The following is a 23,331-nucleotide window of genomic DNA, read 5'->3' as shown; positions in this document are numbered from 1 at the left end:
ACAGAGAGAGAGAGACAGACAGAGAGAGACAGACAGACACAGAGACAGAGAGAGACAGAGACAGAGAGAGACAGAGACAGAGAGAGACAGAGACAGACAGAGACAGAGACAGAGAGAGACAGAGACAGAGAGAGACAGAGACAGAGAGAGACAGAGACAGAGAGAGACAGAGACAGACAGAGACAGAGAGAGACAGAGAGAGACAGAGAGAGACAGAGAGAGACAGAGAGAGACAGAGAGACAGAGAGACAGACAGAGACAGAGAGACAGAGAGAGAGAGAGAGAGAGAGAGAGAGAGAGAGACAGAGAGAGAGAGACAGAGAGAGAGACAGAGAGAGAGACAGAGAGAGAGAGAGAGAGAGAGACAGAGAGAGAGACAGAGAGAGAGAGAGAGAGAGAGAGAGGAAGAGAGAGACAGAGAGAGAGACAGAGAGAGAGACAGAGAGAGAGACAGAGAGAGAGAGAGACAGAGAGAGAGACAGAGAGAGAGACAGAGAGAGACAGAGAGAGAGAGAGAGACAGAGAGAGAGAGAGACAGAGAGAGAGACAGAGAGAGACAGAGAGAGACAGAGAGAGAGAGAGAGAGACAGAGAGAGAGAGAGACAGAGAGAGACAGAGAGAGAGAGAGGCGATGGTGGGGGAGAGAGATAGAGAGAAGGAAAGAGAGAGGGGTCGCAAGTTGGCATTGACAAATTTTCTTTGTTTTTCAAATTGTGAGATCAACAATTTGGAAATGACAAGTTGTCTTTCCACAAGTCCTGTTGTGTTTCACTATAAATTAGGATTTCCTTCTTTGCTGATGTTCTGTTAACTGAGATGGAAATGACTACTTTCTACTACATGCATTGCCTGCCTCAACTACAAGAATAAGTTGCAAATGACTACACGACTCGGACAGAGGGATTATTGGCGTTCATTATTAAGAGTATAAAAAACCTAAATTTAGTTGAGCAGTGTTTGTCTTTTGTACAGTCTATTATACAGAGATATGTATTGTCAATTGTGTTGAAATGGCAAAACAAGCTGAGGAATAAAACAGTAGAAAATTTAAAGACAGGATTTACCTTTTTTATGGCTATTGAGGTGTGCAAGCTTGATAATCGGTTCATATTGCAGGTTTGTTTTGACCAAAGTGTCCTGCTATATGTTCTGTCAATATTTCCAGCCCAGACACTATGGCTTGGACACCGCAGCAGGCTGCATTTCCTGCGGCTGCAACTCTTTTGGATCTTACTCATTTGACTGTGACTCCACCGGTCAATGTTCCTGCCATCGGGGCGTTGAGGGGCAACAATGTAACCGCTGTGCTCCTGGTCACTACAACTTTAAGGAAGGCGGCTGCACACGTACGTCACCTTTGCTTTTCTTTGCTCGAAGTGCTGCTGATTTTCACAAAGCGCATAACAATCTTCTTTCTCCATCATGATAATCCAGGACCCAGGTACATGCCACTTGCGTACATTTCTTACAAGCCTCGTTTATTCTTTTGTTTATGCTCCTGATCTAATGTCCTCTGTGATGGTTGACTGAAGTTATTGTATTCAATTAAACTTGTAAATGCATAAATGCCTGCCTTTTAAGAGGGTTGTGAATTTTGCAATGAACAGAAGGAAAACTGAAGGCCACATCCCTGCAATTTCCACCTAAATTTCCACAGATAGCACGAGTGAGGCATCATAAACTCAGCAAAAATAAAAACTTGACACTCATTATTTGTCAAATAGTGTTTAGAAACTTTTCTTGAAAGAGTTCTTGTTGTGATTATGGTTAAAGGCATTGTCGAGGTCATTACTTCACACATTCATTCTACTGGTCGGGCCTACGTAGCACGTAACAGAGCACTGCACGCTAAAATCACGTTTCCACGTGACACAAGTCACGTGGCCTATTGATACACCTGCAATTGATCTCAAGCTAGCAGAGGAGAGTATCATCTCAGAAAAACAAGGTTTTATGGTTAATTATTCGTTAATTTGCAATGCCACGACTGTCAAACATTCAGCGTGAACGTGCCATTGGCATGCTGAATACGGGAACATCCGTCACTGACGTTGCGAGGGTTATGGGATGCAGTCGACAGACCATCCATAACCTCCAGACATGTCTCCATCAAACTGGCACCACAGCTGACCGCCCCCGTCTTGGTCGACCACGTGTTACGTCACGTGCAGAAGACCGACAGATTGTCTTACGTCATTTGCGTAATCGGTTTGTCACTGCCACATCCACTGGGAATGAATTGTTTGGAGGTCGAGTGACTGCCCAAACCATTCGAAATCGCCTGCGCTCTGCTCGTCTTCATGCACGGCGGCCATATCGTGGACCAATTCTAACCCGTTTCCATCGACGCCAACGTCTTCTTTGGGCACGACGGCACCTGAGATGGACCCAGCGAGATTGGAATGGGGTTGTGTTTAGTGACGAATCAAGGTTCACACTAGCTTTTGCTGATGGAAGGGTTAGAGTGTGGAGAAGACGAGGAGAACGCAATGCCCAGTGTTGCGTACAGGAAGTGGATCGCTTTGGGGGCGGTAGCGTTATGGTTTGGGGTGGTATCAACGTCATGTTTGGGGTGGTATCATCGTCATGGGGTGGTATCAACGTCATGTTTGGGGTCATGCTCGATCCCGACTCATTGTCATCCAGGGAAACCTTAATGCGGCAGCATACAGGGATCAGGTGCTCATTCCAGAGCTTTTACCATTCATGCAGCTCATGGCCCAGGTCTGACTTTCCAACAGGATAACGCCAGACTTCATTCGGCCAATTTAACAACGAATTTCCTCAGGAACGCTGGCATCAATGTCATGGAGTGGCCCTCAAGATCTCCTGACCTCAACCCCATAGAGCATGTGTGGGATGTGTTAGGCAGGCAGCTCCATCAAGTAAGGAACCCTCCACAGAACTTGCAGGAGCTTGGTGCCATGTTGGTACAAATATGGCGGCGCATTCCCCAAGCTGTGTTCAGACGCATCATCCAATCCATGTGGAGACGTTGTATCGCAGTTGTGAATGCCCATGGAGGACACACCCGATATTGACATGATTTCATTAAGTTGTGACTCACAGTTTTTGATGATGGACATTGTCGTCGCATTTCCGATGGAACCGATTCCATGACAAACATGATCTGTATGCTATAACATCTTTAATGACAAGAGAATTGAATACAATCGTTATTTCAAACCAATTTTCCAAAGTGTTCAAATTATTGACTTTGAAACGAGTGTAAAGCTTTTTTTTATTTTTGTTGAGTTTAGTTCAAAATGGTGCTTTTACACGCACTGCGCGAAAAATGCAGTGAGTGAAATAATTGAAATTCTGGTATATGATCAATGAAGACTGACCACTCCATTGTGACAACCCAAATAGCAGTAAATAATTTTGAAAAGTGTTTCCTTTGATGTCAACTTTATTCGATGTTTGCTTCTGGTCATTTGATATCACAATAAAATGCCGCGTGTATGGATTTAACTGCACCACATGAACAGTTTGGTTGAAATCTTTTGTCATTATCAGGGTGCAATTGTGACCATTCTGGAGGCAGCTGTGATCCTATGAGTGGAGTATGCATCTGTCCACCAAACACAGAAGGAGAACGGTGCGCTCAATGCGAAGCCAACCACTGGGGTTGGCAGTTAGGAACAGGCTGCAAGGTGCACAGCTTCTTTCATTCTTCATCTTTATTTATCTTCTGTTGGGATATCAATTTCACATTTTGAGTGACATGGTCAAATAATCTGCAAGTTATGTGCAGTGACTCTCAGACAGTTTTCTTGCTTTGCTGTAATGGGAGGATAGTTCATTACCTCTGCTACCGAAGGTGGGCAGAGGTTATACATTCACCCCTGTTTGATTATGTGTCTGTCTGTGAACAGGATATTTCAAAAACTTATAGACAAATTCAGACAAAACTTCTTGGAGAGGTTGGGAGTGTGACAAGGACGACTTGGTTTCATTGAAGATCTGGATTCGGATCTGGAGACGAGAATTTTTAGAGTGATTTTTCATAATTGAGTTGGGCCAAAAACAATATGGAGGACCATATTTAACCTCCGCCATCGAAGATGGATGGAGGTTACTGTTTTCACCCCTTTCTGTTTGTTTGTTTGTTTGTTTGTTTGTGAACAGTATTACGGAAAAACTCCTCGACGGATTTCGACGAAACTTGGTGGGGGGGTGGGTAAGGTCTGGTCCAAGGATCATGCCATTAGATTTTGGACTTGGTCCAAAATCCAATATGGCCGCTATGGCGGCCAATTTGAAAAAATATTTGAATTTTTTTTTTTTTGCATTTCTACATGTTTTAAGTGATTTCCAACCCCCCCCCCCAAAATTAATTGTTGGAGGAAAAAAAAATTTTGCAACTTTTTTTTCAACAAAATTTCGATTTCTTTTTTTTGCATTTCTTCATGTTTTAAGTGATTTCCAACCCCCCCCCCCCACCCCCAAAAAAAATAATTGTTAGAGGAAAAAAACATTTTTGCAACTTTTTTTCAACAAAATTTCGACTTTTTTTTGCATTTCTACATGTTATAAGTGATTTCCAACAAAAAAAAAGCCAAAATTATAATTGCGGCTGATTTTGGAACTTCAGGTGGATATACCCACTTAAAATCAATTTCTGTCTCAAGGAATCTAGTTATGACGAATGAATTGAGTATGTAAAAGTTAAAAGTAAAAGGGAAAGTTGCAAACTATAACTCTGTGAGCACTGTTGACGTCAAATTGAATGAATAGGATATCAGGTTCACTTGAGTGACCTAGCAGTATTGGCGGCGGAGGTTTTGCACTCTACCGAGTGCTCCCCCTCCAGTTGGAATGAGTGTTGTTGATCACCCTATTCAAACTCATGGTGTTATAATTGGAATGAGTGTTTTTGATCACCCTTATTCAAACTCATGGTGTTATAATTAACCTCCGCCATCGAAGATCGGAGGTTACTGTTTTCACCCGTTTCTGTTTGTTTGTTTGTTTGTGAACAGTATTACGTAAAAACCCCTTGACGGATTTCGACGAAACTTCGTGGGGGGATTAGGTATGGTCCAAGAATCATGCCATTAGATTTGGACCTCGTCCAAAATCCAATATGGCCGCTATGGCGGCCATTTTGAAAAATTATTTGAATTTTTTTTAGCATTTCTACATGTTTTAAGTGATTTCCAACCCCCCTCCCCCCCCAAAAAAAAATTGTTAGAGAAAAAAATATTGCAACTTTTTTTCAACAAAATTTGTTTTTTTGCATTTTTACATGTTATAAGTGATTTCCAACAAAAAAAAGCCAAAATTATAATTGCGGATGATTTTGGAACTTCAGGTGGATATACCCACGTAAAATCAATTTCTGTCTCAAGGAATCTAGTTATTACGAATGAATTGAGTATGTAAAAGTGAAAAGTAAAAGGGAAAGTTGCAAACTATAACTCTGTGAGAACTGTTGACGTCAGATTGAATGAATAGGATATCAGGTTCACTTGAGTGACCGAGCAGTATTGGCGGCGGACGTTTTGCACTCGACCGAGTGCTCCCCCTCTAGTTCAAAATGTTATGGACAGGTCAGGTTAGGTGTGCGAATATGTGCCAGAGCAGCGCGTTGCTGCATCCACTTTCTGCCGGTACTCCAGGGGCCTCCGTCCGGCCATCCCCCAAGCAGATACCTGGCCCATCCCCATCTCCTTAAGATGCTGATCAAGCTGCCTCAACCACGAGGCATGCGGTCAGCCCGTTGGCCTCCTCCACTCGCGAGACTCCCTCTCTGAGAGAATCTGGTGAGCAAGATCAGCGTCAGGAAAATGAACCACATGTCCACACACCACAGCAGAGGCTCACGGACTATGCAGGTAACAAATATCATTTGAGTCTCTCTCAACAACTGCTCGTTAGACACAAAGTCTGACAAGTGATAGCCAAGGAGTCTCTGAAGAGACCTGGTACCAAAGGAATGAAGTCTCCGTGTCAGATCCCTGATCAGAGTCCAAGTCTCACATCCATAGAGCAACACTGGAAGCACCAGGGACCTGAAGACTCAGACTTTCGTCCTCCCACACAGGTGCAGGCAGCACCACCCCCATGATACAGTGAATCCATGACTCCCCAGGCCTGACCCAGATGTCTGTTGACCTCTAACTCACAGCCAGCAAAGACATGAATATCACTGCCAAGGAAAGTGAATCTCTCTGGAAGCTCAACATCCTCACCATAAACAGGTACAGACAGGATAACAGCATCCAAGATGTCAGTGAAAGCCTGGATCTTAGTTTTGATCCAGGAAACCCATAATCCCAGTGGCTCCGACTCCTCCTTCAGCACATTGAGGGTCCCCAAAAGAATATCTGGAGTCTCCGCAAACGTGATTGCATCATCTGCGAAATCAAGGTCTTAAGATCTTGACATTCCCAAATGATGCACCGCACCTTGATCGCTCCGACATCCTCCCAGAATCCAGTCAATACAAGTGCTGAAAAGTGTGGGGACCAATACATACCCCTGACAAACTCCAGTAACAACTGGAAATAAGTCAGAGATGGTACCACCACATCTCACAGCACTCTCAGTACCAGAATATAGTTCAGACATCAGATCGATCAGTTTTGGTGGCACCCCACAAAGACCAAGAATCCACCAGAGGGCATCCCGATTCACTGAATCAAATGCTTTACAGAGATCAACAGAAGTTGCAAGCAGACCCTGCCAAAACTCTCGTCTGCATTCGGTGAGAACCCGAAGAGCAAGGATACGGTCAATCATTGACCTCTTTCGTGTAAAGCCTGACTGCTCTGGACGCTGGTGCTCAAGCAGATGGTGGTGAACCCTTTCAATAATTATCCGAGCAAAGATCTTGCCTGGCACTGACAGCAGCGTCACCCCTCAGTAGTTGTTGCAGTTTTGGCGATCACCCTTCCCTTTCCAGAGAGGGACAAAAAGGCCCCTCTTCCAGTCAGTTGGGATGATGTCTGTGTTCCAAGCAGACCGCAGAACTGCATGCAACGACATGAGTGCAGCATTTCCACCAGCCTTGAGAAGTTCAGCATGGATGCCACAGATCCCTGGAGCTTTACCCCATTTCAATCGGTTCACCACAGCCTGCATTTCCACAAACGAATGTGGACTACAGTTGATTGGAGTGTCAGCAATAGGGATAGTAACACCCCTGACATTCAACTAGACAGCTGGTAGATCAGGCTGGTACAGCCGCTCAAAGTAACCAACCCTGTGGGCCTTCACTTCGGACTCCTCTGCCAAGAGCCTACCACCTTCTGCTCCAACTGCAGTACAATGAGGGATGGGCTTGGAGTAGTGCAAGGTGCAAATTCCCCTGTAAGCAGGATGGGAATCACTTGACCACAGGTGATGCTCTACCCCTCACATATTCCTTGCACATAGGCCTCCTTGTCCACCCTTAGTGCACGTACAGTTTTACGCCTCAGCTCCCTGTATAGCTCAGCTCTGCCATTCAGGCTGGCCCTGCAACTCTGGTCAATTGTATCCGGTTTCCCTTGAGAGACAAAATTCTTCTTCACCCTCTGGTGAGTTCCAATATATCTACCGGCAACATCAAGGACGATGGTCTCAATGCACTCCACAACTCTTCAGACCCCCCAAATCTACACTCAGCCTGTTCGCAAACTCCTCAGCTTCTCTCTCATCCTTGAGCTTGCCAACATCCAGCCTATGCTAGGATGGTACCATTCTCTTGGATTTAAGCTGCAACTTCAGAGTTGCTACAACAAGCCGGTGGTCAGTATTGAGGAACTGAGCACTCTGGTAGACCCAGCAGTTCTGGATCATCCTCCATCGACCATCAACGAGCACATAGTCAATTTCCTTTGCCACACCGCCAGCGTTGGAATACCAAGTCCAGCGATGAGCTTGTGGTCACTGAAACCATGAACCAGCCACCCTAAGTCCATAACTTTTTGCGAAGTCAAGGAACTTAGTGCTATTTTGGTTCACAGTTCCAGACCCATGCGGACCAACATACGTCTCATAGCCATCCCTATCATTTCCAGTTGATGCATTGAAATCCCCCGAGACAAAAACAGTGTCTCGCCTGAGGCAATGAACAACCACAGACTCATAGAATGCGGCACAGAATGCGGCACAGAATGTGGCATAGAATGCATCCTTCATGGTGAGATCACTCACCTCAGTCGCAGCATATACAGAGACCAGGGAAATGACAACCAAGGAGTGATGAATCCTGAGTCTCATAATACGCTCGTTGACTGGTGTTACCTCAATTATCATTGGGGTCAGCTTATTGGACACAGCCACAGCAACTCCTTGGGCATGGTAACCATCAGATCGACCAGACCAATAGTAGGTGTAATCACCCGCCATGATCTCGCCACAATCCTTTCTCTGAACCTCAGAAAGTGTTGCAATACCGATGTTCAAATGCCTGAGCTCAGATGATAATAGAGGCAGGTGATCATTCTCTCTTTGGGATTGGACATTCCAGGCACCCACCTGAAGGGGCTGTCTCAGGTTAACCCAAGGAGACCGCCGTCCGGTGGACAACACCTCAGCACCACCCCGACATACACTACTGCAATCTGAGCCGGGAAGGTTACCTCATGGTTTCCCTCCTGTCCTCAAAGATTGGGGCCCCCGAAGGCTTTGCCCCAATCCCGTCATCCGGTGAGCTGCCCTGTGAAGGGAAGCTGCACAGGAGGTACTCCCACGGAGTGGGTTTTCAGATTTATTTGTTTTTTAATGCTTTTAGTATGATTTGCAGAATGAAGGGTTTTACGTTGGCCAGAGTGCAAATCCTGCCACCAACCTCTTAATAAAAAAGTAACCCAACTGCAGGAGGACGTCCGCAGACACAGTTGGGCACCAGATATGGATGCATCCAGGGCATCAGGTGCCTCCAGGGCATCAGGTGCCTTTAGGGCGTCAAGTGCGTTCCGGGCATCAGATTCCTCAGGGCATCAGGTACCTCCATGTATCCTCCCTGCCTGCTTCACTCCCTATTCTCACCCCCAGAAAGGTTTTGTCTTCACCAGAAGAAGAAGAACAACAACAACGCGGAGCTCTCTTCGAGCCAGCGTTCGCTACGCAATGTGGCTAAAAAGGAAGTTAAGGTTACCAAAAACTGAAAAATAATGTAAATTTCAGAGTTGTTAAAAAAGGCCCTTTTCAGGGAACAAGTAATGGGTTCGCAACTGCAGCTGTTCTACAGCAATGGAGGTAAATTAAGCCTTGAAAGTTGATGCAAACAATTCCTACAGCTGTCCCAACTTTTGTTGATTAGTTACAAACCCTCTGTCTGTATAATATAAAAGCAGTGTTGGAACAGACTGTGTTGCTACACCCTCTGAAGCATGATTTGGACAATATTGTACTGCAGGAAGTAGTATATTGCTATCATAATGGTGAAAAAAAGACAATATACAAAGGAAGACAGAGAGACCATTATTACCCCTTAAAAGTGTAGGTCTTTCCTTCAGAGAAATTGCAAAGAAGCCAAGGTGTCAGTGAGTAGTTTCCTGCACCATCAAAAGGCACTTGGAAACTGGAGAAAACTCTGACAGGAAGAGGTCTGGCAGACCCAAAGGCACATCACAATCAGAAGACAACTTTCTGAGAGTCAACAGCTTGCGTGATAGGTGGCTCACAGGACAGCAGCTTCAAGCACAGCTTAACACTCGTCGAAGTAAGGATGTCTCAGTTTCAACTGTGAAGAGAAGACTTTGAGCTGCAGGTTTGACAGGTCGAGTGGCAGTAAGAAATCCATTGCTAAGATGGCAAAATAAAAAAGAGGCTTGCCTGGGCCATGAAGCACCGCCAGTGGACTCATGAAAACTGGAAGAAGGTCTTCTGGACTGATGAATCAAAATTTGAAATCTTCAGTTCATCAAGCAGGGTTTTTGTACGCCGTCGAGAAGGCGAAAGGATGGTTCCTCAGTGTGTGACACCAACTGTCAAACGTGGAGGAGGAAGCGTGATGATCTGGGGCTCTTTTGCTGGATCCAGAGTTGGCGACTTGCACAGAGTGACTGGCACCCTGAACCAAAAGGGCTACCCATAGCATTTTGCAGTGCCATGCAATACCCTCTGGTCTACGCCTAGTTGGTCAGGGGTTCATCCTACAGCAAGATAACGACCCAAAACATACCTCCAGGCTCTGTCAGAACTACCTTCGAAGAAAAGAACAAGACGGTAGGCTTCAAATCATGGAATGGCCAGCACAGTCTCCAGACTTAAACCCCCATCGAGTTGGTTTGGGATGAACTGGACAGAAGGGTGAAAGCAAAGTAGCCGACAAGTGAAACACATTTGTGGGAACTTCTGCAACAATGTTGGGAAGAACTTTCCGAACAATATTTGATTTCCATTGTAGAAAGAATGCCACGAGTATGATCGGCTGTTATATCTACAAAAGGTGGCTTCTTTGATGGGTCAAAAATTTCGATCAAATTTTGTTCAACAAAATGATTCCATGATTACTTTTTTAACTGCAATTGTTTATTTGTTCTATGCTTTAATTTCAGGTTTCAATGAAACATTAAACATCTTAAATTTCAGTAAAAACGAGAAAAATGGGGGTGTTCTACAACTTCTGACCGGTAGTGTGTGTGTGTGTGTGTGTGTGTGTGTGTGTGTGTGTGTGTGTGTGTGTGTGTGTGTGTGTGTGTGTGTGTGTGTGTGTGTGTGTGTGTGTGTGTGTGTGTGTGTGTGTGTGTGTGTGTGTGTGTGTATATATATATATATATATATATATATATATATATATATATATATATATATATATATATATATATATATATATATATATATATATATACACACACACACAATACACATGTATAATGTATATACACTGATGAGCCAAAACATTATGGCCAACTGACAGGTGAAGTGAATAACATTGATTATCTTGTTACAATGGCACCTGTCAAGGGGTGGGATATATTAGGCACCAAGTGAACAATCAGTTCTTGAAGTTGATGTGTTGGATGCAGGAGAAATGGGCAGGAGTAAAGACCTGAGCGACTTTGACAAGGGCCAAATTGTTATGACCAGACGAATGGGTCGGAGCATCTCTGAAAAGGCAAGGCTTGTGGGGTTCTCCCAGTCAGCAGTAGTGGGTACCTACCGACAGTGGTCCTAGGAGGGACAAACGAACAAACCGGCGACAGTTTGATGGGCCCCCAATGCTCATTGATGCGTGAGGGCAACGAAGGCTATCCCGTCTGGTCTGAACCGACAGAAGGTCTACTGTTGCACAAGTCACAGAAAATTTTAATGGTTGTCACGGGAGGAATTTGCCACAATCCACAGTGCATCGCACTCTGCGTAGTCGCAGACCAGTCAGAGTGCCCATGATGACCCCTGTCCACCATCGAAAGCACCTGCAATGGGCACGTGAGCATCGGAAATTGACCTTGGAGCAGTGGAAGAAGGTCGCCTGGTCCGATGAGACCCGTTTTCTTTTAGATCACGTGGATGGCCGTCTACGTGTGCACCGTTTCCCTGGGGAAGTGATGGCACCAATATGCACTGTGGGAAGACGACAAGCCGGTGGAGGGAGTGTGATGCTCTGGGAAATGTTCTGCTGGGAAACCCTGGGGCCGTCCAATCATGTGGACATCAATTTGACACGTGTCACCGACCTAAACATCGTTGCAGACCAGGTACACCCCTTCATGGCAATGGTATTCCCTGATGGCAGTGGCCTCTTTCAGCAAGATAATGCACCCTACCACACTGCACACATTGTTCGGGAATGGTTTGAGGAACATGATGAAGTGTTCACGGTGTTGTCCTGGCCTCCAAATTCTCCAGATCTCAATCTGATTGAGCATCTGTGGGATGTGCTGGACCGACAAGTCCGATCCACGGCGGCTCCACCTCGCAACTTACAGGACTTGAAGGATCTGCTGCTAATGTTTTGGTACCAGATACCACAGGACACCTTCAGGGGTCTTGTAGAGTCCATGCCTCGGCGGGTCGGCGCTGTTTTTGCGGCACACGGAGGACCAACAGCATATTAGGCAGGTGGTCATAATGTTTTGGCTCATCAGTGTATATACATACATACAAACATTTATGATTTTGAAATGTCTTTACTTTGCATAGTTTCCTGAAAACGGTATGGGTGTGTGACGTGTGTGCATATTACCTTTTTCGGGAATTTTGAATGAAAACTTTCACCAAATTGTACTTTTGTTAACATTTGGCGAATGACAGCTTAAATACTGATACAAATCACTGCTATCTTAAAGTCTTCGACACATTCACTTCGGCACATTCCTAATATATCGATGTTGTGAACATAAATTTACTGAATGCCTCTATTTGTGTTTTCTATAATTATAACAGTGTTCATTGTTATTATTACAGGTTATTTTGGGTGAGAAGAAACTAAGCATGTAGTCACAAGACATTTCTTTGGACCAGGTTGGTCGTCTATAATTGACCAATCATACTCCGTCTCTCATATTGGAAGTGTGGAACAACGTCAAGCAATCCGATTTAAGTCGGCATTCAATGTTATAACAACAGTTAAACCAGTCGCAATGCAATAATGTTGGAAATATTTTTTGGTGCCAAGAAATTAAATAAAAGTGTGAGAATTTATTGCGAGAACGTGAGAATGTGATTTTCAACAGAAAGTTGTGAGTCTCACTGCAAAAACGTGAGAGTTGACAGGTGTGTTATCTGTGTCTTTTGGGTCCTCGGGGCATTTTTGGTCTTTACTGGTCTTGTGGGTCTTGGGGAATTAACGTTCAAGCGGGATGTGATTAATTGGTATATAGTCTTCATGGATTGACAGATGGCTTCACAGCTTCACTCACCTCCTCACCGCCCACTGTGCTTTTGTTTCATATATATATATATATATATATATATATATATATATATATATATATATATATATATATATATATATATATATATATATATATATATATATATATATATATATATATATATATATTGTTATGGTTGTGGAAATTCGCAAACCACCATTCAGGTCCCGTATGTGAGATATCTCTGTAAGTACATGTGTAGTTAGCCCAAACCCGTTGTATAGAGGGAATAAATGTGATTCATTCGGGCTGCGACGCTTTATGATAGCCATTTTTTCTGTTCTATCTTTATTTTGAACCAACCACGTCTCAACCGCAACCACCTTAACCACCACGCCAGCCATTGTCACCAACTGCAACCACGCTCCAACCCTCAAACAACAACAACAACGCCAACAGCCACTACCTTTACCGTCACAACTCGCTCCCACATCATCGCATCATGCCATTCCCAAACGCACCATGACCATCAAACCACCACCATAAACCCTCCACCACCCTCACCTCTCTCCTTCTACTGCCATTCCCGCACCACCTGTGAGCACCGAGCGTCGGGCTGTCCTGGGCTCGTACAAATACGCGCCGAGCCGCGACTGCAAATAGCGGCCTTTCCGAGGAGAATTCGGATCAGGAATGCTACACGCCCACTTCCGATCCGTCCAATCAGCAAGCGCGGGGTGGCTTGGCCCCGCCTCCAGGCGCGTCTGTGTGGAATCGAGATATGCAAATTCTAGGATCAGGGGAGATTCACGCCCCTTTTCCTCCGTCCAATGGGCGAGCGTGGCCCCGCCCCCGAGGTCATCCTGATCCGGAAATTTGCATATTGTTTTCTCCTGCCGCCCTATAAAACGGCGAGCGCGAGGCGAATGAAAAGAGTTGTTGCGAGGCAGTCAAGTCGGGTTGGAGAGCGGAGTGGAGTCGGGAGGCGAAGGCGTCAAGGTGGTTTCTGCAGTCGGCTGAGGAGAATTGGGGGAAGAGTCCGAGGAGCTCGGGTCCGAGGCAGGAAAGACGGCGGTCGGCGACGAGGTTGTGGTAGGATCGCTTGTCGCGGGACCCAAGCCATCCAACCATTCTCCTTCCCCCAGGGCATCAACAATTCCCCCCCCCTTTCCCCCGCGCTGAGATAGTGCAGAAAGGGGGCCCCGGTCCCACCCCACTCCAAGCGGTGCCAACGAAACCCGCGAAGGAGCACGAAGTCGGGGCACCGCCGCGCAGCCACATTTGCGGCTCATCACGAGGACGCGGGTAGGACCCCCCCGGTCTCGCGGGCCTGACCGCTCCTTCAGGTCCCGCGCACACATTGGCCTATGGGCCCGTCTGCCCCCTTGCCTATGAGGGTGGCTTGTTTCCTTTGCTTTTGAGTAAATGTGTGTCGGCGACGTCTGTGAAGTAAAACCGTACAAGTGTTGCCGTGTGTTCGCGTATTCGGTAGTATCTCTGCATCATTGTTTCTTTTGTTGCATTTGATATCTGTGCATTCTGTTTGGCTGTATATGTGTGCTCGCCGTGTGCCGCGGAATAAATGTGCATTATGTTGAACTGTTTTCCCGTTTCGCTTCGTCTTTTCTTTTATTGAATCTCCATCTTGCTTCACGAAACGGGTTCGTCATGGGCTTAATACGCCCGATAATTAATCGGAACCGTCGAGGCCGACGATAACACTGCTCGGTTATCCCAAGAGCACGGAACGGATCGCTTAAGCGGCCCGTGTCCGGAGTCGACCTGCGGCGAGGTGCGATCGCCCGGTCTACCATCCGCGTGGGTACTTAGGTAGGTCGAGTTTGGCAAACAACCCTATCCCACGCGGGTGGCCGATTGGCACGATCGTGGTGAGGCCGAAAGACCCACCCGTGACTAGCTCCCGGCGTTGGTCCGAGAGGGTCACGACAGAATTGTCCGTCCGGTGGGCGACGTTCCGCGATTCGAGTCACGTGGCCTTTCGCATGCCGGCGGGCGCGAATTGCAACAATATATATATATATATATATATATATATATATATATATATATATATATATATATATATATATATATATATATATATATATATATATATATATATATATATATTTACCCAAATGAGTGAAATCTTCAAAGAAAGTGTGAGGACATCTGAAAACAGCAAAAAAAAAAACTTTCCACCACTCACGCTGATGCTCACCACCAAGGGTGTAAAAACTATACGTAACATGTGAGGTTTGAGAATGGCTCTCAAACAGTGGCTATTTGCATAGCTTCACAATTTTATCAATTTTCTCGAGTTCATGTTGCTTGAAAATCAGCTTGATATGGACAGAGCACAACCCATTTTAAGACAAAACGTGGCCCCTCCTTGGATACCGCAAAGTTGTGATGGTATAACCGACCATTTCTTTTGTTTTGTTTCTCTTTACAGCTTACAATAATAATAACGGAGGCACATACTCTGAACAGAGCTTTGTGACATTCACGACAGGTTGAGAGACGTTCAAGTCTGGAATCAATCTTGGCCAGATCACCACTCCGTCGCTGGGTGTACCATATATCTCCTTATTTCTTTATATGAGCAGCAGGAGAGCTCAGCTTTTAGCTAGTTCGCAATCGAGTGAAATCCATCCCATTTATAATTCCATGAGGGGAAATTAATTATATAATGTGATTGTGATGGATTTCCAGCAGGAGCCCTGTATTTCGCAAATTTCCTTCCTTCTGTTCAGGATATAAAGGAATCTCGCTGTACCACCTGGAATTTGTTTGCGGCAATTAAAGATCCCACGATATTTTTGAAAAGAGTCGGTGGTTGTGTGTTGGTACCCTGACTAAATTTATTTAGGCCTCGCAGTATAATTTGCACTACCTGAAGTTGGTAAAATGAAGTGGGGAAAATGCTGTGATGTAGATAAGGCACAACCATGTTGGGCCAAATGGCTTTCTCCTGCACTAATGTTTCCTTGCACATCCTGGGTTTCCATGGTCAAAGTTTTACAACTAACTACGTTGTGATTGTAGTGTTCACATTTTGAATAGAAAAATCGGAACCCAAATCACGTATCAGATGATTGAACTTCCATTGACTTAAACACCTGTTCATCACACATGGATAAAAGTAATGGGAAGTAAATGAGAAGAACTTTTACTCTTCTTCCCTTCTTCTCCTCCCAGCCCTGTGAATGTAACACTATAGGGTCAGCAGGAGCCAGTTGTGATCCAGTGACTGGCCAGTGTGTTTGCCGAGCAGAATTTGAAGGCACGCACTGTGACCTTTGTCGACGAGGCCTTCACAGATTCCCACACTGCATGCCGTGTGCGTGTGACCCGGCTGGCACCCGTCGTGACACATGTGATGCCCAAGACGGTGTGTGTGAGTGCTCTGACCCTAGTGGGCAATGCTCTTGCAAGGTGAGGGAGTTCTTCAAGAATAGAGTGTTTTCGTTGTTATTTTGATGTTGTACAATATATCACAGAAAATGCAAGTCATTCTCAATTCCTCGGGAGGTATCGCAAGCGAGATTTTATTGAAGGTCGCCGTGACAGGAGCTGATGTGTCTCAAGTGTTAGCTTATTCACTGCAGAGCTGTCTTCTCCTGTGATTGACATCTTCAGTCGAGAAAAGTTGAAATAAAATTGCTGTTCGGGCAGATTTCTACATAGGAGAACTGCATCATGGAGCATGCATTCCATCAGAAGAACATAAATCTGACTGTCCCCTTTACAGTCACATGGATGTAAAATATCTCATGACTTATTTTGCAAAGACTAAGTTTTCCTCACTGAAGAAAAAAAGGATGAAGGTTGTGAATAAGTAAATTGGTAGATCCAGTTAATTGGATGTTGCTCAAATACCATTCAATTTAATTAAAGGACAGATGAGACTTCTCAAAGAAAATGATCAGGATGTCAATGATAATAATCATGACTGCAGCAAGATGGCTCAGAATTGTATTCTGTTGTCCTAACATCTGAGATGTTTGGTTCTGGGATGGATTATTGACAAAATCACATCCAACTGAGAGTGCTGCTCACTCCAGCGCTTGCAGTGAGAACTTCATTTGAAAGCAGATTTTTTTTTCCTCCCTTGGAACTTTAAGCTGGCTATCCCATTTACAATGGAGACATCAAAGATCCAAACATATCTTTCAGATGCATTATGAACTTAAATTGAGGCCTTCACCCGAGCCATGCCCACATTTCCTGGACAGCATGATTGCAGGATTTACAACTTTGCCTCATTAGGACCCTTTCTGGTTTATAACATTTTGGTGGGTCCTTGGTACTCCCTTCTGTTATTTTTTTTTTCAACTCTTTGGCAGACCCAGATGTAGTGCTGGTTGTTTTTTATTTTCATTCCGAAATTGTTTTCCTTTATTATTTTCTCATATATGCATGGTGGCGTACAGCTCAGCAATTACAAACTTTGTTTGAAAGGCATGCAGATGTGCAGTTGCTTTGCTCCGTTTTTTTTATGCGGTTCCTCTATGACAGCAGATGATGATTTCCATTCACTATCACATTTGCCTGTGCAGGAGCACGTGCAGGGCACCAAATGTGACAGCTGCAGCCCTGGCACTTTTGGCTTGCATGCCAGCAACCCCAAAGGCTGCAGTCACTGCTTCTGCTTTGGATTTTCGTCTGAGTGTTCCGAAGCCCAAGGCCTTGTCCGAAAGGAGGTATCCAACTAATTTTTAAACCATCCTGTCTGCGTATTGCCCATGGTAACGTGGCATAGTCCCGTGTGTAGGTTCAATTTGTCTTTTGTGCGAATATAGGTTTTGGAAAACTTGTATTTTGAGTTTTATTTTTAATGAAACTGAACTTAATGTCTGAAATTTAAGCCTGTGACAACGAAACAAGGCTATCCCACATCAAAGGCCAATTAAAAACTCATGTGAAATACACCTTTGTTGCTAATGGCAGTTCTGAATGAAATATTTTAAACTGATATCAATGCTTCATGTTCACCAGAAGTTGAATGAAAACCTGAACTTTGCATATTATTTTTCTTCCAACCTGTTGCAGAGCTAAAATCTGTTGCATAGCCCTGTTGCTTCTCAAGGGCTAATTCAATGCATCAAATATTGCAAGATTTTTTTGTCGACAGGGCCTAAGGTTTGTCGAGGGTATTCAACACGAATTACGTGCACATGTGCAGACAAATGCACGAGACAACACCAGACTTGACAAAAGACAAATACAGCCACTGAGCTTGGGGGAAGTCATGTAACGTTCCAGGGTACTCTGGGTACCGGTAACATCATCTTTATTAAAAAAATATATATATATATATATATATATATATATATATATATATATATATATTCCTATACATGATTGAGACTTGTGAGCACAAAAAAAACGTCATTCCCACTCCTGATTGAAAAACTTGGAAATTCGTTTCTGAAGAGTTTTTTTCATTCATGGATCCTACAATCATGAACGTGTGGAACTTCTTCTCTGAAACAGATGGCAGGATTTTCAGAACACTTTGCAAAAATCTACTTTGTTCTGATCATTCTGAAGTTTTCTCTTGTCTCACATTTTAAGTGTTTAATTGTGTGATTAAACAATGCAATTACACAGATATAAGTTTTTTTTAATTATTATAGTGGTTGGATTACACTGGGGAAGAACCTGTCCTTACAGATGGGTTAATTTCCCCAGAATTGGAGCATGTTAGTCTGACTTGTAATAACCCTTTCCACCATGCGGTGCTATAACGATACACATTTATAATTCTGATTCTGATGTACCGTACATACTCTGATGCAGAGCATCAGTGCTGCCAAAGCAGTTTCTTGTCAATGGCTATACTGTGTGGTTTGCCATTGCCTTCCCAGCAGTAATTAAAGCAGGAATTTGGAATTTGTTCAAAGTGCCGGCAATAGCTCACCTCCTCTTCCTGAAGGACACCGTGGGATCTTTAACGTACACCAACTAATGCCGGCAGATGGGATGCCCATTTTAACATCCATCCCTCCAGCACATACATTGATGAACCATCCATTCAGTGAAACACCGGAGTGACAGTTTTTGGCTGGGTCAGGATTCAAAACCCAGGTGAGACAGCTTAGAGGTGGGTGTGCATACCTCTATGCTCAGCCATCTTGCCAGCCTGATACACATTTCCATCGAGAGGATTGGAGTTCTCCCAATACCTTGAATTGTCAGGACTCTTAGTTGTTTAATACCATCTAAATTCTAAAACCTTCCTGCCCACACCCCAAGTACAACCACCACTTTTCAACTCATTCTATCCGGTGGCTTAGTAGTACACAGAAGTCAAACATACAAGCAAACAAACAGACCCCCTCTCAAATTATACTTGGTATGATGATATCATGTTTATCAGTGCATCTCCAATTGACACATGTGTAATTTTCTTTCTTGTCCAATACCCAGCTGACCATGAATCACCATCAGGATTTACTCGAGGTGGCAAATCAGGCGAACACCCGTTCTACACGCCGAGGAGTTCGCTTCCATTGGCCAGAAACCACCGTCAACGTAGATGATGCTTCTCTTGACCTCCAGAGCAACCTTTTATATTGGAAGCTTCCACAAGAGTTCCTTGGGCACAAGGTACCTGAAGCCATTAGTATCTAAACATTGCCTTTCTAATAATTTCCACACTCATTAGAATGAACTGCCATGTCACTCTGCTGTAACTTTTATTCGATGTTTATTTTGACCTGAAGTTGTAAGGGCTTTTGTGAAAACTTCTTCAGCTGAATACCATCCTCCTCGCATCTTTTTCCCATTCATTAAGCTGATGGCATATGGAGGTCAGCTGACTTATACCGTCTCATTTGAGGGCAGTGGAGCGAACATCCCAGCCAGTCCTGAGCCTCAGGTCCTGATGGCAGGTCGACGTGGAGCCGGAGTCCTAGCATATCATGGCACAATGTACGTGGCTGCTCAACAGGGCAAACATCAGATTCATTTTGTGGAGGTAAGGCCCGTAAGGGTGAGAAACAAAAGTTTACACTTTCTGTTTCTTTTTTTTGTAAAACCTTTTGGTGGCATGTCACCCAAGTTGGCATAACTCGTTTCATCATGGCTCACCGTTTTTGATTTGCGTTTTATTTGCAAGTGCACGTATAAAGTGAAGAATGGTGAAAAATAATTGGGTGTAAGTGTGAAGGGGAGTAAGGTTATGTATTCGATTTGATTTGAGAAATATTTTGAAATTGACAACATAAATAATTGTGGAATTAATTACTTGGATGATGATCAATTGTTGCAATCTACTATAAATGGATGATGTCTGTGTGTGTGTGTGTGTGTGTGTGTGTGTGTGTGTGTGTGTGTGTGTGTGTGTGTGTGTGTGTGTGTGTGTGTGTGTGTGTGTGTGTGTGTGTGTGTGTGTGTGTGTGTGTGTGTGTGTGTGTGTGTGTGTGTGTGTGTGTGTGTGTGTGTGTGTGTGTGTGTGTGTGTGTGTGTGTGTGAGTGAGTGAGAGAGATACTTTTTGTACCTTAATTACGTACGTCTATTCATTAATTACACACTATTGTAACTTACCTTTTGACCCTTTAGACTGCTGAGACCCCTTTAAGACCCAAAGTACCCAAAAGAGCCTAAGGTTCCAAAAGTGCCCAGGGATCCAAAGGTTCTAAAAAGTTCCTGAGGACCCAAAAGTTCCCAGAAGATCCAAAAGTTGCAAAGGACCAAAAAGACCCCTAAGACTCGATCCTGTAGACCATTTAAGACTCGACTATACTTCAAAAAAATCCGTTAGAATTCCCATGTTTTATACGCATGCCATGTTAAGGTATATAAAGCGGCTGAATATGTACTTCGACCACGGCATGGCATTCTAATTACATAAATATATCAACAAAAACAATGATAACATTGTAACAGAGCATATATTTATTACTACTAATAATATTTACAACAATAATAAGAATAGTAGTATCATATCGAAATAATAATAACCAACATACTGTATAATCCCCATATTGGCCCTAAGCACATCTGAGCTTGGTGAAAGGCAAGCTAATGCTCAAGCAGTACAGCAGGTGGGGATGCAACAAGGCTGTGAAGGCCAATGAAAATTTGGTCCATCGGACCAACGGGCCCACTCGTGGTTAGAAACATTGGGGATGTGTGAGAAAGCGAGTCATAATCGTGAAAGATTTGCCACCTCTGACCATTCATCTTTTTTCATGGGTGTCCATGGGATGTGCGTGAGACAATTTCTCAATTTATGAGACAATTGCTCTCCATGCATTGAAAACTTGTCAGAGTTAAGGTTTTAAAAAAATAATAAAGGTTCGTAACGCTATAGATACAACAACATTTCAACTTTGAAACATCCATCAATGTCATTAAAAATGTTTATTAAATTGCTAAAAGTTTAAACAACCAAATTCTGCCGTTTTACTTCTGTAATATGTCAATGGCCTCAAAGGGGTGAAAGTTTGAAAATATGAAACCTATTTTCCTGTTTGGTATTTCAATCTCAGGCCAAGGTTTGTGATGCTGGCAGCTGAGGTTCAAAATCCCAGAAACATTTGCATACTCGTAGATAAACATGAATCATAAGAGCATTCGTAGACAATGGACAATGATGTCCCCGAATGTCCTCCCACACCTAATATACTCGATGTGCAAGCTCCTCCATGAGCTTTGGATCATTTTGGTTAATAAATAGAAAGTCACCCCATCTATGTGCTGTAATTAAAAGCAGAATCTACCCTGAGTACTTTTGCAGTTTTTCATTGTTCCCATTGCCAGAGGGTATTGCATTTTGGTTTGTTAGTTTGTCTGTCTGTTTGTCGACACAGAATGTGCTAACGTAGACCACAAATGCCAACTGGTGGTAACCAGTATTACACGTTATCTTTTTTTTCACCTGATTACCTCAATAATGTATGTACCATGACAATGTGAGCACGTATATAATGTACGTACTATTAGAGTGCGAGTATGTCTGTAAAGGATGTACTATTAGGAACGTGCATGCATCTACAAAGTACGGATCATGACTACGCCTATAAAATACTTACAATTGCAACGTGTATCTATTTGATAATACCAATAATATCTGTTTGTCCACTATATGCACATAACGTTGTGTCGTCAATGCATCGTCGACACACCATCCAAACGCACCAGCACACAAAATAAGTCTTGGTGAGTGTCTGCAGTCTCATATTGCTCTTTCTAGTTTCTCTTTATTTTTCATTCATTATTTTCCATAATATTTTCTCAGTATGCATTTTAGTTCCCCCAATGCTCTGCCCATTCTTCTTTCATGTTCACCTTCTGTCCAATTTTCCTTTCAAACAATGTGCAAGTACAAATATATCCAATCTAAATCCATTGGGACCATATTCTGCACAGAGCGTCGGTGCTGCCGAAGCAGTCTCCTGGGCTATTGGGCACAATCCTGGACGGGTCGCCACTCCAACACAGGGTGCTCAAATGGCTCAATCATCCCAGCAAGCTGGGACTCATTTTGCCAATCTCAGAAGGATGACAGGCTAAATCAACCACACCTGGTATTAATTCAGCAGCCAAGCAGGATTTGAACTCGGGACCTGAGGATCCCAAGCCTGTCTCCAAAACCATTAAGCCAACACCAGGCATACAAGTATAATGTGCAATAAATAAGTCAATAAGCATGTCTTGTGAATGCTGTCAAATTATCTGGCTCGACTAATTATTCATCACATTATACTCATGTATGTATATATATATATATATATATATATATATATATATATATATATATATATATATATATATATATATATATATATATATATATATATATATATATATATTAAACATGATCAATCCTGGTATGATCTTGTTGTGTTGACTATTTATTGATGTTCCCCAAAAACCAAACCACAGCACAAATGGAGATTTTTCATGGATGAGCAGGCAGTCAGCAGAGGAGCCTTTCTCACCATACTTGATGATATTGATTACATTCTTGTTCGTTCTTCACACGGCGGCCATGTTCGCCATTCAAGGTCTCTCAGAATGTGAATTGCCCAATCACGTGATGTGATTTCCTGTTCGAGATTGTTTTTTCTTATGTAGGGTGTGGCAAAAAGATGAGATAGATCTCAGGGTGCAATAATTTTATGATGTTGGAAGGTAATTATTGCCTTTTTTACCTGTGACACATCGCAAGTCGACAAGAACTCTGCGTTGCTGTGTTGTTATTGCTGCTGTCGTTGCTGTTGTTATTGTTGGGCGTTGATTTTAGAAATGTGCACCCATTGGTCGGACAGTTGCTGGACCACACCCACATTGGTCTCTTTACTGCACCCACCATGGCACCCAGACAAAATGATATGGCCGCCATCTTACTTTTCTAGTAGGCCTAACACATTCGGCCTGTCAGGCTCTGCTGATTATACACTGTCCAGGTTTGTAGCGTCAGATTTCCATTGGCTTTGTTTTGGTCAAGTGTTTCTCACGATGAGGGACCCAGAAAAATCGAATCAATGTCGAATAAAAATTGTTAGTAAGATTTAATCAAGCCCGTATGCACCTCCCTAAAAAAACATAGCGTTACAT

The 23,331-nt window shown here is 43.6% G+C and overlaps 1 protein-coding gene across 3 annotated transcripts in view; it reads left to right on the top strand.

Moving 5' to 3' along the window:
• The window catches only part of LAMA2 (laminin subunit alpha 2), a 413,990-nt gene that overhangs the window by 199,466 nt on the left and 191,193 nt on the right, over window positions 1-23,331 (top strand). For all 3 annotated transcript variants that reach the window (XM_085881857.1, XM_085881856.1, XM_085881855.1), the window contains 7 exons: window positions 1,166-1,346; window positions 3,520-3,656; window positions 15,960-16,196; window positions 17,321-17,464; window positions 19,194-19,373; window positions 19,561-19,743; window positions 22,657-22,778. In XM_085881857.1, coding sequence (XP_085737983.1) covers window positions 1,166-1,346; window positions 3,520-3,656; window positions 15,960-16,196; window positions 17,321-17,464; window positions 19,194-19,373; window positions 19,561-19,743; window positions 22,657-22,778 — 1,184 coding nt within the window. The remainder of the gene's footprint in view (window positions 1-1,165; window positions 1,347-3,519; window positions 3,657-15,959; window positions 16,197-17,320; window positions 17,465-19,193; window positions 19,374-19,560; window positions 19,744-22,656; window positions 22,779-23,331) is intronic.

This window comes from Eptatretus burgeri, chromosome 5 (genome assembly GCF_056783735.1).
Source record: "Eptatretus burgeri isolate ZD-2024b chromosome 5, Ebu_testis_v1, whole genome shotgun sequence".
In the NCBI taxonomy this organism is placed as follows: Eukaryota; Metazoa; Chordata; class Myxini; order Myxiniformes; family Myxinidae; genus Eptatretus; species Eptatretus burgeri.
This window is presented reverse-complemented; position numbering and strand designations above follow the sequence as displayed.